Source organism: Theropithecus gelada, chromosome 10 (assembly GCF_003255815.1).
Source record: "Theropithecus gelada isolate Dixy chromosome 10, Tgel_1.0, whole genome shotgun sequence".
In the NCBI taxonomy this organism is placed as follows: domain Eukaryota; kingdom Metazoa; phylum Chordata; class Mammalia; order Primates; family Cercopithecidae; genus Theropithecus; species Theropithecus gelada.
The window spans coordinates 42,727,647-42,740,839 of record NC_037678.1 but is presented as its reverse complement, the minus strand read 5'-3'; the positions used below and the strand labels follow the sequence as shown (position 1 = coordinate 42,740,839).

Genomic DNA, 13,193 nt, shown 5'->3' with positions numbered 1-13,193 from the left:
AAGAACTCATACAAATTTGTAAGAAAAATCAAACAGTGCAATTTAAAAATAAGAAAACAGGGAATTCACAAAATGGCCAAAATCATGTGAAAATACTCATTGATGCCATGAGTCAGGAAAATGCCAATTAAAGACACAACTTTATGCTTACCAGACTGGCAAAAACAGAAACATCTGATAACACCTAGTTAGTTAAAACTGTAGAGAAATGAGCACTATCTCATAGTGTTGAGAGTGTAAGCAGGTTCAACTACTGCATAAAGCAAATTTCCAACACCTTATTAAGAGTTGACAGTAAAGGGGAAGCATGAGGGGAATGTCTCATGAGTGTCCAGCCAATGAATATAACTATTAAAATTCCATCTAATGCAGAGTAGCATCAAAGATGATGGGTGGGGATTACCTAGGTTTGGAGATTTTGCAAGGTGGCACACTGACGGGATTAAAGGATGTGGGGCAAATGAGAATGACAGAAACACTGGGATTGGTTCTAGGACCTCCTGTGGATATCAAAATCAGAAGGTGTTCAAATCTGTGATACAAAATGGTTCAGTATTTGCATATAACCTATACACATCCTCCCATATACATAAGTAATCTCTAAATTACTTATGCTACCCTAATGCAATGTAAATACTCTTAAATAGTTGTTATATGTATTGTTTAGGAAATGGTGACAAGAAAAATAGTCTGTACGTGTTCAATACAGACACAGTTAAAAATATATAGTGTTGTCTGTGGTTGAAAATCCACAGATGTGGAACCCACAGATATGGAGGGCCGACTATATTGATAAAGGATCACAGGAGAATTTGTGTGAATTTCACTAGTGTGAAAATGGGTTTCAAATTGTGGTCTGTAGAAACTCAGTTCTGAAAATATGCCTTGGGGATTATTTGAGGGAAGGAGGTGAGGGAGACTAGGTAGATCTAGCGTTTAGATCTCCTACCCTGACTTTAAAACAGCATAGTTCCACTTTTATCTGTCTGGCACACAATGGTCCCCCTTTGCTGCAGTTTTGCTTTCCATGGTTTCAATAACTCATGCTCAACCATAGCCCAAAAATATTAAATGAAAAATTCCAGAAATCATTTATAAGTTTCAAATTGTGCACCATTCTGTGTGGTGCCATGAAATCTCTGGCTGTCCTGCTGTCCTGCCTGGGATATGAATATCATCACTTTGTCCAGCATATCTATGCTGTATATGCTACCTGCCTGTTAGTCAAATAATAGCCATCTCAGTTATCAGATTGACTGGAGATATTGCAGTGCTCAAGTAACCCTTATTTTACTAAATAATGGCCCCCAAAAGCAAGAGTAGTGATGCTGTATTGTTATAGTTGTTCTGTTTTGTCATTGTAATAACTTATAAATTGCATATTTATAAGTTAATGTATAAATTAAACAATCATAGGTATGTATGTATAGGAAAAAAAGATAGTATATATAGGGTTCAGTACTATCCTCCATTTCAGGCATCCATTGGGGGAGGGGGGTCTTGGAACATATTCCCTGAGAATAAGGGGTGATTACTATACAGAGTACAGATAAGAGTTTTGTAGTAGGAATGATCACTTCCTAAGAGATACTACTAATTGTTCTACACATTAGAACTACACACATTTTCTAGATCTGAATATGCTTATTCCTGCAATGCAGGTACTTCTTTCAGATTTCACCATAAAGTCTACGGCCTTTAATAACCTTTAGTTACAAAAATTACATGTTGACAAAGTAAATGGACAATTTAGTTGAAAACAGTGTAATTACAATATTTGGTTTAGGTGTTTATAAGGAAGTTTAACAGGTAAATGGTAGGAATATAAAAAGTAAATATATGTTGAAAAAAATTTCTTCATTCTTCCTCATCTATGTATCAAATTATATGTACCATTTCTTCTTAAAATATAGTAGACCCTTCTGAAACCATGGATAGTATCTAACCCTATTATACTATGCACAAATTTCTTTTTCCTAATTTCATAGAAAGAAGATTCATTCTTACCATAGATCTTAGCAACTTTGACATACGTTATTTTTGGTTCCTTATTAAGCACAGACTATTCACCGTTTCACTTAAAGGAATATTTTATGGCTTTTCTTTGGCCCATCTGAATTGTCAGCATCAATACTCTTGCCCGTTGGCGGTATTGTTAGGTAAAATAAGGGTTACTTTAACACAAGCACTGCAATACATCTACAGTTGATCTGATCACCAAGATGGCTACTATGTGACTAACAGGCAGGTAGGGTATACAGCATGGATACACTGGACAAAGGGTTGATTCACGTCCCAGGAGGGACAGAATGGATGGCTCGAGATTTCATCACCCTATTCAGAATGGCACACAATGTTAAACATATGAATTGTTTATATCTGCAATTTCTTATTTAATATTATCAGACCACAGTTGACTGTAGGTAACTGAAACCTCAAAAAGTGAAACCACAGAAAATGAGAAACTACTGTACTCTCCTGCTACCACATTCTTCCTCCTGTATAGCTATATATTTATTTTTTGTTAGGTCCATCAAGACTGGCAACTATCTCTCTCTTGTTATTATGTCCCTCTCCCCCAAGACCCTAGACCAAACCCAAAACCTTAAATAGACAAGCAATGTGTATCCGATTAAGATAGGGAAAATGACTTACTACCTTCAGATATATCTGATAAAGAAAAATATATATATACATTCTCACCAAAAACAGTGGTCGTGGAATTGGTGAACAACTTTCACTTGCACACAGGAAGTTTTTCTCATTGTTTTTGGATGACTTTATTGTATCTCCAACTCCACTGTTACTATTTAAGGATTCAAGTGATGAAGTTTTTGGATAAGGTGATATAGATTTTGTTATGCAGTCATAATCCTGAGTAAAATCCTTTTCTGTTATTTTCTCTACACCTACATTGCATCAAAAAAACACAAGAAAACAGATGGCAAGCGCTATCATTGATGTCTGCTTTAGAAATAGCATGATTAATTTAAATTCTAAGAATATAAAGATTTGTCAAATCTTCAAGTCTTGGCTATAAAAAAGGATACCTTTTAAAAAAATTAAAACCAAGTTATATTTAAAATATTTATAAGACTGAAAAACAATAATGGCTGAATTTAAAATATACTTGTAACCACAAGAACTTTCAAAACATTTTCCAATAAAAATATCTACAGTATGACCTGAAATATAAGGATCAACCTAATTATTATCTTGAGTATTTTGACATCATAGCTGACAGTGTTGTATATTTTAATGTAACAAAATTTTATCATTGAAAAAGAAATCATCTGCTCTACATCTTTCACATAAAAATTAGAAAATTTATTGCTGGAATAAATCTTAATATAAATAAATCCTCAGACAATTTTCAGATCAAATCAGGGCATGTACATCTGTCTTCTAAGTATGTGCTTATGTGAAATTTTATAGTGGTCCTTAGTACTGAGAACACAATAGCTACTTTAGAGGAAGCAGAAGTATACTAACTGATTTAAGTCTTGCATTTTAACTGAAATGATTAGCATTTAGAAATGCTTTAAAATGTCCTTGCAAGGAAACAAAAATGGTATAAAAAGGGCAAGCTTATACTTTCTATACTAGTAGGCATACACATATACCAGAGCTCCAAAGAATATGAATTTTTCTTTGCCAATTATTTAAAAGTAAAAGCAAAACCTCAACTGTATACAGTATTAATCCACTGTGGGTCCAAGATATTCCTTGGACTTTTGTCAATGAAATATAAATAGAAAAAACAGAATTATCCATAAATTCTCATGTTATTAAATATATATTGAGCTAAAAAAGCACATTATATGCTGGATTATGTTTATTGATTTGCGAATGTTGAACCAGCCTTGCATCCCAGGGATGAAGCCCACTTGATCATGGTGGATAAGCTTTTTGATGTGTTGTTGAATCCGGTTTGCCAGTATTTTATTGAGGATTTTTGCATCGATGTTCATCAGGGATATTGGTCTAAAATTCTCTTTTTTTGTTGTGTCTCTGCCAGGCTTTGGTATCAGGATGATGTTGGCCTCATAAAATGAGTTAGGGAGGATTCCCTCTTTTTCTATTGATTGGAATAGTTTCAGAAGGAATGGTACCAACTCCTCCTTATACCTCTGGTAGAATTCAGCTGTGAATCCATCTGGTCCTGGACTTTTTTTGGTTGGTAGGCTATTAATTATTGCCTCAATTTCAGAGCCTACTATTGGTCTATTCAGGGATTCAACTTCTTCCTGGTTTAGTCTTGGAAGAGTGTAAGTGTCCAGGAAATTATCCATTTCTTCTAGGTTTTCCAGTTTATTTGCGTAGAGGTGTTTATAGTATTCTCTGATGGTAGTTTGTATTTCTGTGGGGTCAGTGGTGATATCCCCTTTATCATTTTTAATTGCGTCGATTTGATTCTTCTCTCTTTTCTTCTTTATTAGTCTTGCTAGTGGTCTGTCAATTTTGTTGATCTTTTCAAAAAACCAACTCCTGGATTCATTGATTTTTTGGAGGGTTTTTTGTGTCTCTATCTCCTTCAGTTCTGCTCTGATCTTAGTTATTTCTTGCCTTCTGCTAGCTTTCGAATGTGTTTGCTCTTGCTTCTCTAGTTCTTTTAATTGCGATGTTAAAGTGTCAATTTTTGATCTTTCCTGCTTTCTCTTGTGGGCATTTAGTGCTATAAATTTCCCTCTACACACTGCTTTAAATGTGTCCCAGAGATTCTGGTATGTTGTATCTTTGTTCTCATTGGTTTCAAAGAACAACTTTATTTCTGCCTTCATTTCGTTATGTACCCAGTAGTCATTCAGGAGCAGGTTGTTCAGTTTCCATGTAGTTGAGCGGTTTTGATTGAGTTTCTTAGTCCTGAGTTCTAGTTTGATTGCACTGTGGTCTGAGAGACAGTTTGTTACAATTTCTGTTCTTGTACATTTGCTGAGGAGTGCTTTACTTCCAATTATATGGTCAATTTTGGAGTAAGTACGATGTGGTGCTGAGAAGAATGTATATTCTGTTGATTTGGGGTGGAGAGTTCTATAGATGTCTATTAGGTCTGCTTGCTGCAGAGATGAGTTCAATTCCTGGATATCCTTTTTAACTTTCTGTCTCGTTGATCTGTCTAATGTTGACAGTGGAGTGTTGAAGTCTCCCATTATTATTGTATGGGAGTCTAAGTCTCTTTGTAAGTCTCTAAGGACTTGCTTTATGAATCTGGGTGCTCCTGTATTGGGTGCATATATATTTAGGATAGTTAGCTCTTCCTGTTGAATTGATCCCTTTACCATTATGTAAATCAATAAACATAATCCAGCATATAAACAGAACCAAAGACAAGAACCACATGATTATCTCAATAGATGCAGAAAAGGCTTTTGACAAAATTCAACAGCCCTTCATGCTAAAAACTCTCAATAAATTCGGTATTGATGGAACGTACCTCAAAATAATAAGAGCTATTTATGACAAACCCACAGCCAATATCATACTGAATGGGCAAAAACTGGAAAAATTCCCTTTGAAAACTGGCACAAGACAGGGATGCCCTCTCTCACCACTCCTATTCAACATAGTGTTGGAAGTTCTGGCTAGGGCAATTAGGCAAGAGAAAGAAATCAGGGGTATTCAGTTAGGAAAAGAAGAAGTCAAATTGTCCCTGTTTGCAGATGACATGATTGTATATTTAGAAAACCCCATTGTCTCAGCCCAAAATCTCCTTAAGCTGATAAGCAACTTCAGCAAAGTCTCAGGATACAAAATTAATGTGCAAAAATCACAAGCATTCTTATACACCAATAACAGACAAACACAGAGCCAAATCATGAATGAACTTCCATTCACAATTGCTTCAAAGAGAATAAAATACCTAGGAATCCAACTTACAAGGGATGTAAAGGACCTCTTCAAGGAGAACTACAAACCACTGCTCAGTGAAATAAAAGAGGACACAAACAAATGGAAGAACATACCATGCTCATGGATAGGAAGAATCAATATCGTGAAAATGGCCATACTGCCCAAGGTAATTTATAGATTCAATGCCATCCCCATCAAGCTACCAATGAGTTTCTTCACAGAATTGGAAAAAACTGCTTTAAAGTTCATATGGAACCAAAAAAGAGCCCGCATCTCCAAGACAATCCTAAGTCAAAAGAACAAAGCTGGAGGCATCACGCTACCTGACTTCAAACTATACTACAAGGCTACAGTAACCAAAACAGCATGGTACTGGTACCAAAACAGAGATATAGACCAATGGAACAGAACAGAGTCCTCAGAAATAATACCACACATCTACAGCCATCTGATCTTTGACAAACCTGAGAAAAACAAGAAATGGGGAAAGGATTCCCTATTTAATAAATGGTGCTGGGAAAATTGGCTAGCCATAAGTAGAAAGCTGAAACTGGATCCTTTCCTTACTCCTTATACGAAAATTAATTCAAGATGGATTAGAGACTTAAATGTTAGACCTAATACCATAAAAATCCTAGAGGAAAACCTAGGTAGTACCATTCAGGACATAGGCATGGGCAAAGACTTCATGTCTAAAACACCAAAAGCAATGGCAGCAAAAGCTAAAATTGACAAATGGGATCTCATTAAACTAAAGAGCTTCTGCACAGCAAAAGAAACTACCATCAGAGTGAACAGGCAACCTACAGAATGGGAGAAAATTTTTGCAATCTACTCATCTGACAAAGGGCTAATATCCAGAACCTACAAAGAACTCAAACAAATTTACAAGAAAAAAACAAACAACCCCATCAAAAAGTGGGCACAGGATATGAACAGACATTTCTCAAAAGAAGACATTCATACAGCCAACAGACATATGAAGAAATGCTCATCATCACTGGCCATCAGAGAAATGCAAATCAAAACCACAATGAGATACCATCTCACACCAGTTAGAATGGCGATCATTAAAAAGTCAGGAAACAACAGGTGCTGGAGAGGATGTGGCGAAATAGGAACACTTTTACACTGTTGGTGGGATTGTAAACTAGTTCAACCATTATGGAAAACAGTATGGCGATTCCTCAAGGATCTAGAACTAGATGTACCATATGACCCAGCCATCCCATTACTGGGGATATACCCAAAGGATTATAAATTATGCTGCTATAAAGACACATGCACACGTATGTTTATTGCAGCACTATTCACAATAGCAAAGACTTGGAATCAACCCAAATGTCCATCAGTGACAGATTGGATTAAGAAAATGTGGCACATATACACCATGGAATACTATGCAGCCATAAAAAAGGATGAGTTTGCATCCTTTGTAGGGACATGGATGCAGCTGGAAACCATCATTCTTAGCAAACTATCACAAGAACAGAAAACCAAACACCGCATGTTCTCACTCATAGGTGGGAACTGAACAATGAGATCACTTGGACTCAGGAAGGGGAACATCACACACCGGGGCCTATCATGGGGAGGGGGGAGGGGGGAGGGATTGCATTGGGAGTTATACCTGATGTAAATGACGAGTTGATGGGTGCAGCAGACCAACATGGCACAAGTATACATATGTAACAAACCTGCACGTTATGCACATGTACCCTACAACTTAAAGTATAATAATAATAAATAAATTTAAAAAAAAAAAAAAAAAAGCACATTAAAATTAAGTATTTAAGATTTCAGGTTATAATTTGTGACTAAATATTTTCCACATTAAAGCATTTGATCTTTAACTTCCTAACATGAAAAACTTCAGTATCCTAGTAGCATTGTTCCCATGTTATCAAAAGTCAAGTTACTAGCATTAACTAGCTTAACAATGAAGTTTTAAGTACTATAATCACCAATGCCCCTCAAAATTGTATTTTCCTATAATTAGAGTTATAGAAAACTACTGAATATTCAAGTTAAGAAAAAACGAAGTTATTACTGACCTCTCGTTACTTCTATAGATGATGGACTGCCAGATAAAGATCTAGGAGATAAGTCAAGGCAATTATCTTGTATAGTATCTTTTAGTAGACATGAGTTTTTCCAGGGTTTTGATAGTTCCTTTTCTGTTTCAGCATGGAAGACTTTCTGTTGTTTCTTTGGTAGCTTTACGGTTTTCATTCTGGAACGGATATTCTCCTCCTAAATGTATCAATAACTTTCAAATTATACTCAAGTACAAATATTTACACTTGGACACATAAAACAAATTATATTCAAATATTTATTAAAGGTTGTATATTACCACATACAGGTATAACAAGGACCTAGATATGAGTAGTGAAAGACTTTCTAATATACTAGAAGCCATAAGACAAATTCCCAGGAGAATATAATACATTTACTATAATAAATATCTTAAGAGATACAAATAGCCAGCCTTCTTTGAGGGTTCAAAGAAGATTAGCCCAGCTACTAGGCAGACTGAGGCAGGAGAATCGCTTGAACACTGGAGGCGGAGGTTGCAGTGAGCCAAGATCACACCACTGCACTCCAGCCCAGTGACAGAGCGAGGTTGTGTCTCAAAAAAAAAAAAAAAAAAAAAAGTGATAGAAAATTAGGAAATCTTTAAAGTCTTTTGGGTAAGAGATAACAAGATTGCGAACAAGAAGAGATGGAAGTTTATGACGGTAAATCAGCACACTGTACTGGTCAGAAACCTATCTTTAGTGCCAGACTCTCTGGTTTCAAATCCTAGATCTACCACTTCCTAGCTGTGTGACCTTGAGCAAGCTCCTTCTCTCTGAGCCTCAATTTTCTCCGTTGTAAAATGGGATGACAGTAATAGTACTAATTACCTATAGTACTTATGAGATTTTAAGACATTAAATCTGTAAAGTGCTTAATATAGCAGCTGGCACATTGTAAGCACTACAAATATTTATATACTATACACATACACTATATGTGTATATGTACAGTGGTTACTATATATAGTGATATATATAAGTATATATATATTTTTCCCATAATTGGAGTTACAGAACACTATTGAATATTGACGAAAAAATGAAATTATACTGACATCTCATTACTTCTATAGATGATGGACTGCCAGACAAATAAATAACTTTGCTTTCAAGAACAGGTGACTGGGAAAGTGTCTGGACATTATGAGACATAAGGAAGAAGTCAGGGATGGTGACAGGTGAGCCAGTGTGTGAGAAGAACCTCAGACACCAATATTTTGCTTTCACTCAACAGATGGACAACTTCTCCATGCTATACTTTATTAAAGCCTAATTTTAGAAGATTAAGTACTTCTCCATTTCAAAGATACTATCATAAGGTTATAATTTCACTAGATGCAGACATCTGTTTTATAACAAAAATGCCAACTATTGCCTAAGGGCAAATTTCTAGAATTATTAAATTTTGTCACATAGGAAGTTAACTCTTAAGAAGTAACAAGATAAATTTGACATTTTTTACAAAAAGATATGTTTAATATTTTAAGAGGCTTTTAGAAATTAATCTGAACTGTATTTACCTTTACTAGCAAGTTCTCTTTAAATGAATGTGAAAATTCTTGTTCACACTCTGATTCTGAATTTGAGAGATCTTTATAATTTTTTTTTGTTTTGGTTGCTTTTCGTGGAAGTCTGATTCTTCCTTCCGGAACTGTCTTGTCCATCTTTTTGGTGATATTTTTACTGGGTATCTTTAGGAAAAAAATTCCTGAATATTATTAGATCAATATTTGAGGCACAAGAAATACAAGCAATTTGCTATAAAATTGGCACTGTGACAAGCTTTATGTAAAATATTTGTAAGAATGATTTTTGATTAACATACTTTAAATTAATGGATTTTATCTTCCCATTCCAGTTACCTTCTTTACCATGCTCTGTATCCCTACCATTAAATCCCTAAGAAGCCTGATATATACTATCTAACTGAAGTAAAAGAGATTTTAAAAAATATCTAAAAGCACAGAATAAAATGGAGTCAAATAAAGGCCAATGTGATTTAAAAAGAAACAAGTCAGGAGAAAGGGTGCAAAAGGAGGAACAAGTACATAACACACATAACTGATAACAAGAATAAAATTATGAGATGATGAATTATTTTCATATGACAAGAAAAAGTAATTGTAAAGGGATGTTTGAACACAAATTTCTTGGCTTACCATTTTAGAGCTTGGTTGTCCCTTTTCCAAGGATGATCCTGCAATTCAGAAAAATAAGGTTAAATTTTCACAGTAGATAAGAATGGGCATTAAATTTATGAGAACATCATTTCAGCATATTTAAATTAAAATAATAAAAAACAGTAAGTTTTTAAAGCATTTGTTAGCATTTAATAAATGAACCTCCATGTGGCTTCAGGCCACCAGGATACCAGCCCTCCTGACACCGTAATCTTCTCCTCACCGTAATCTTCTCCTCACCCCTTCTGCTGAAGAATCTGGCCTCACAATGATACACTACTTTGGAAGCTTTTCCTTTCCCAGAACTTTTTAGTAGCCCAACTGCACCACATCTCTGATTGGCACCATCTTTAAACTCATCCAAAAATGTAATTTTCAAGAATTGATAACTTTTACTGTATAGTGTTTGGTATGATATGAATTGCCAGTTTTCCTCCCACTCCTTTATTTTATAGAACTTTTTAAACATATAAGAGAGTATGTCAACATATAAGAGAGTGGCTATAAATCTACCACTCAATTTAAGAACCAGATTGTGGATAATGCTGAATCTACTTACGTATGCTCTCTTATACCATCCTCCGTGTCCCTTCTGCTAAAAGGTAATTACTGTCCTGAAATCTGCAGGTCTTACTTGCTTTAAAAACAAGTGTTATTACACAGATACATATCTCTAAACAATATAATGAGATTTATAAAATATCACGTCCTGTATAATATCCTATGATTTATTTTCCATACATCACTATGTTAATAAGATTTATCCGTATTATTGATAGCAGCTTTAGTCCCACTTCCCTTTTTTGCCTTTCAAGTATCTTTCCAAATAGTCTCTGAAACCTAAGAAATGAGATTATTCAAGCAAAGGAAGCAAAGCTGTTTTGGAAGAAAGGTCCTCTAATCTTGGCAATAAGTCAACTCAAACACATTAACTTGTAGTTGTTCAATAATTTAAACAAAAGAATTCATACAGAATTTCAATTTCATAAATATTTAGTGATGACAGTATTCTAACCTCTAACGTCTTCCTGAGATCTCTAATCTTCTACTGTATGTTATAAATGTTTTTATTTGTACATCTTCCCACTAGACTGTATGGTCCCTGAGGGCATGTGAGTCTTATTATATTTCTCTTTGGCTGCTTCAAGGTTCAGACTACGATGCAATCTAGCCTCACCTTTCACCATTTTCCCACAAATATGATCTATGTACCAAATACCTTAATACTGCATTCCCTGATTATACTATGCTATTCCATACTTCTCTCCCTTTTATATATAATTCTGCTGCTTTACTTCCTCATGTATCTGGTGACCCCTCACCTAAATTTCAAGATTCAGCTTCATTTCTAAACACATGCCAAAATTCACTTCTACTTTTAGGTAACTATTGGTTATTTTTAATCCTGGAATAAAATAAAAGCTGACGCCTTTAAAATAAATATACATTTAACTGAAAATCACAGAGTTAAGTCTTCTTTTAAAAATGCAACATATAAAATATTTGTTTTAGCAAACATTGAAATTGATGTTCAGCTGTGAAAATGGTAATTCTCTCTAGCCAAAACTTATACCTGAAACTCATACCAACTACTTCAAGAGATTCACTATCACAAAGACAAAGCAGAAACCACTTTCTAGGAAAATACTTTGTGGAAAACTTAGGCAAAAAAAAAAAAAAAATCTGGAAGAAAATTGTTTGCCTTTTGATATATTTTTTGTGTCTATATAAATTCCTTAAAAAGGATGCATGTTGGGTGCAGCAAGAAGATGGGATATTTAGTAAAAAAATATATACACACACATAAATACATATATTTTATACACAAACACATAAATGTAAATACATGTAAATATATATAGGTTAGTGTCAAAGTTCAAGCCTTGATCTTAAAGGTGTTGAGTTCATGAGTAATTGGTATATTATTCACAATAATTAGCTAAATAACTGGATAATACTGGGCCATGAGTAGACAAGTGATGAGAATCATGAGCCAAGGATCATGATAAATCATAATTTGTGTTCCTAAGGTCCTATTAAAAATAAAATTTAAATATAACCATATTACCAAAATAATAAAACAAAAAACATAAAAATTGTAGTGTTTTGTCCTATCCATGAAAGTATGTAGTAATGAAGTCTAAATAAAATAAGCTTATATAAAGCATTTTAAATAATTGAAATAAATTGTAAAATCATTTGCAACATGTCTCCAAAAGATAATTTCTTACTTGATTTTCCACTTTTATGATTCTTCACATTTTTATTTCTGCTATAGTCTATTAGCTGTGGTTTTGATTTGGGTTCTCTTAGCCAGCTAATATCAGTCTTGCTGTCATCACATCTGTACTCTGTTTCAGTATCACTAAATAGATTTTTCTTTTGATGATTTGTTATAATCTATAAAAAAAGTTTGAAATGCATGAAGAAATACTACATCTCATTATATCATGCAAGGTAAGTTAAACCAAAACAACAACAACAAAAAACAATATCCTAATTTAGGATGGCATTAATAACCTATCCAAGAAAGTCACTTGAAAAACCAGATCAGATAGTGATATTTGCATTTTGGTGTTGATGTTGTTAATTCAAAGTTAAAACAACTTATTTCCAGAGAGATATAACCTAATAGTACACATAGAAAAAAAAACTAAACTTGTCATTTCATTAGATGATTACAAACAGCTGAAAGACAATAAGAAAATTCATAATAGGAATGTGGATAGTTGCATAAATAAAACAATCAAAATATTTTTGTTTTCTTGTTTTTGATGATCTTTAACATTAAAAATTAAGAGAAGGCCGGGCGCGGTGGCTCAAGCCTGTAATCCCAGCACTTTGGGAGGCCGAGACGGGCGGATCACGAGGTCAGGAGATCGAGACCATCCTGGCTAACATGGTGAAACCCCGTCTCTACTGAAAAATACAAAAAACTAGCCGGGCGCGGTGGCGGGCGCCTGTAGTCCCAGCTACTCGGAAGGCTGAGGCAGGAGAATGGCGTGAACCCGGGAGGCGGAGCTTGCAGTGAGCAGAGATCCGGCCACTGCACTCCAGCCTGGGCGGCAGAGCGAGACTCCGT

At 34.7% G+C, this 13,193-nt stretch overlaps 1 protein-coding gene across 1 annotated transcript in view; it reads right to left on the bottom strand.

The window, feature by feature from the left end:
- The window catches only part of SYCP2 (synaptonemal complex protein 2), a 72,508-nt gene that overhangs the window by 7,686 nt on the left and 51,629 nt on the right, over positions 1-13,193 (bottom strand). Inside the window, exons 30-34 of the mRNA XM_025399420.1 lie at positions 12,343-12,511; positions 10,091-10,128; positions 9,452-9,622; positions 7,905-8,103; positions 2,704-2,909 (exon numbers count right to left, since the gene is read on the bottom strand). Coding sequence (XP_025255205.1) covers positions 2,704-2,909; positions 7,905-8,103; positions 9,452-9,622; positions 10,091-10,128; positions 12,343-12,511 — 783 coding nt within the window. The remainder of the gene's footprint in view (positions 1-2,703; positions 2,910-7,904; positions 8,104-9,451; positions 9,623-10,090; positions 10,129-12,342; positions 12,512-13,193) is intronic.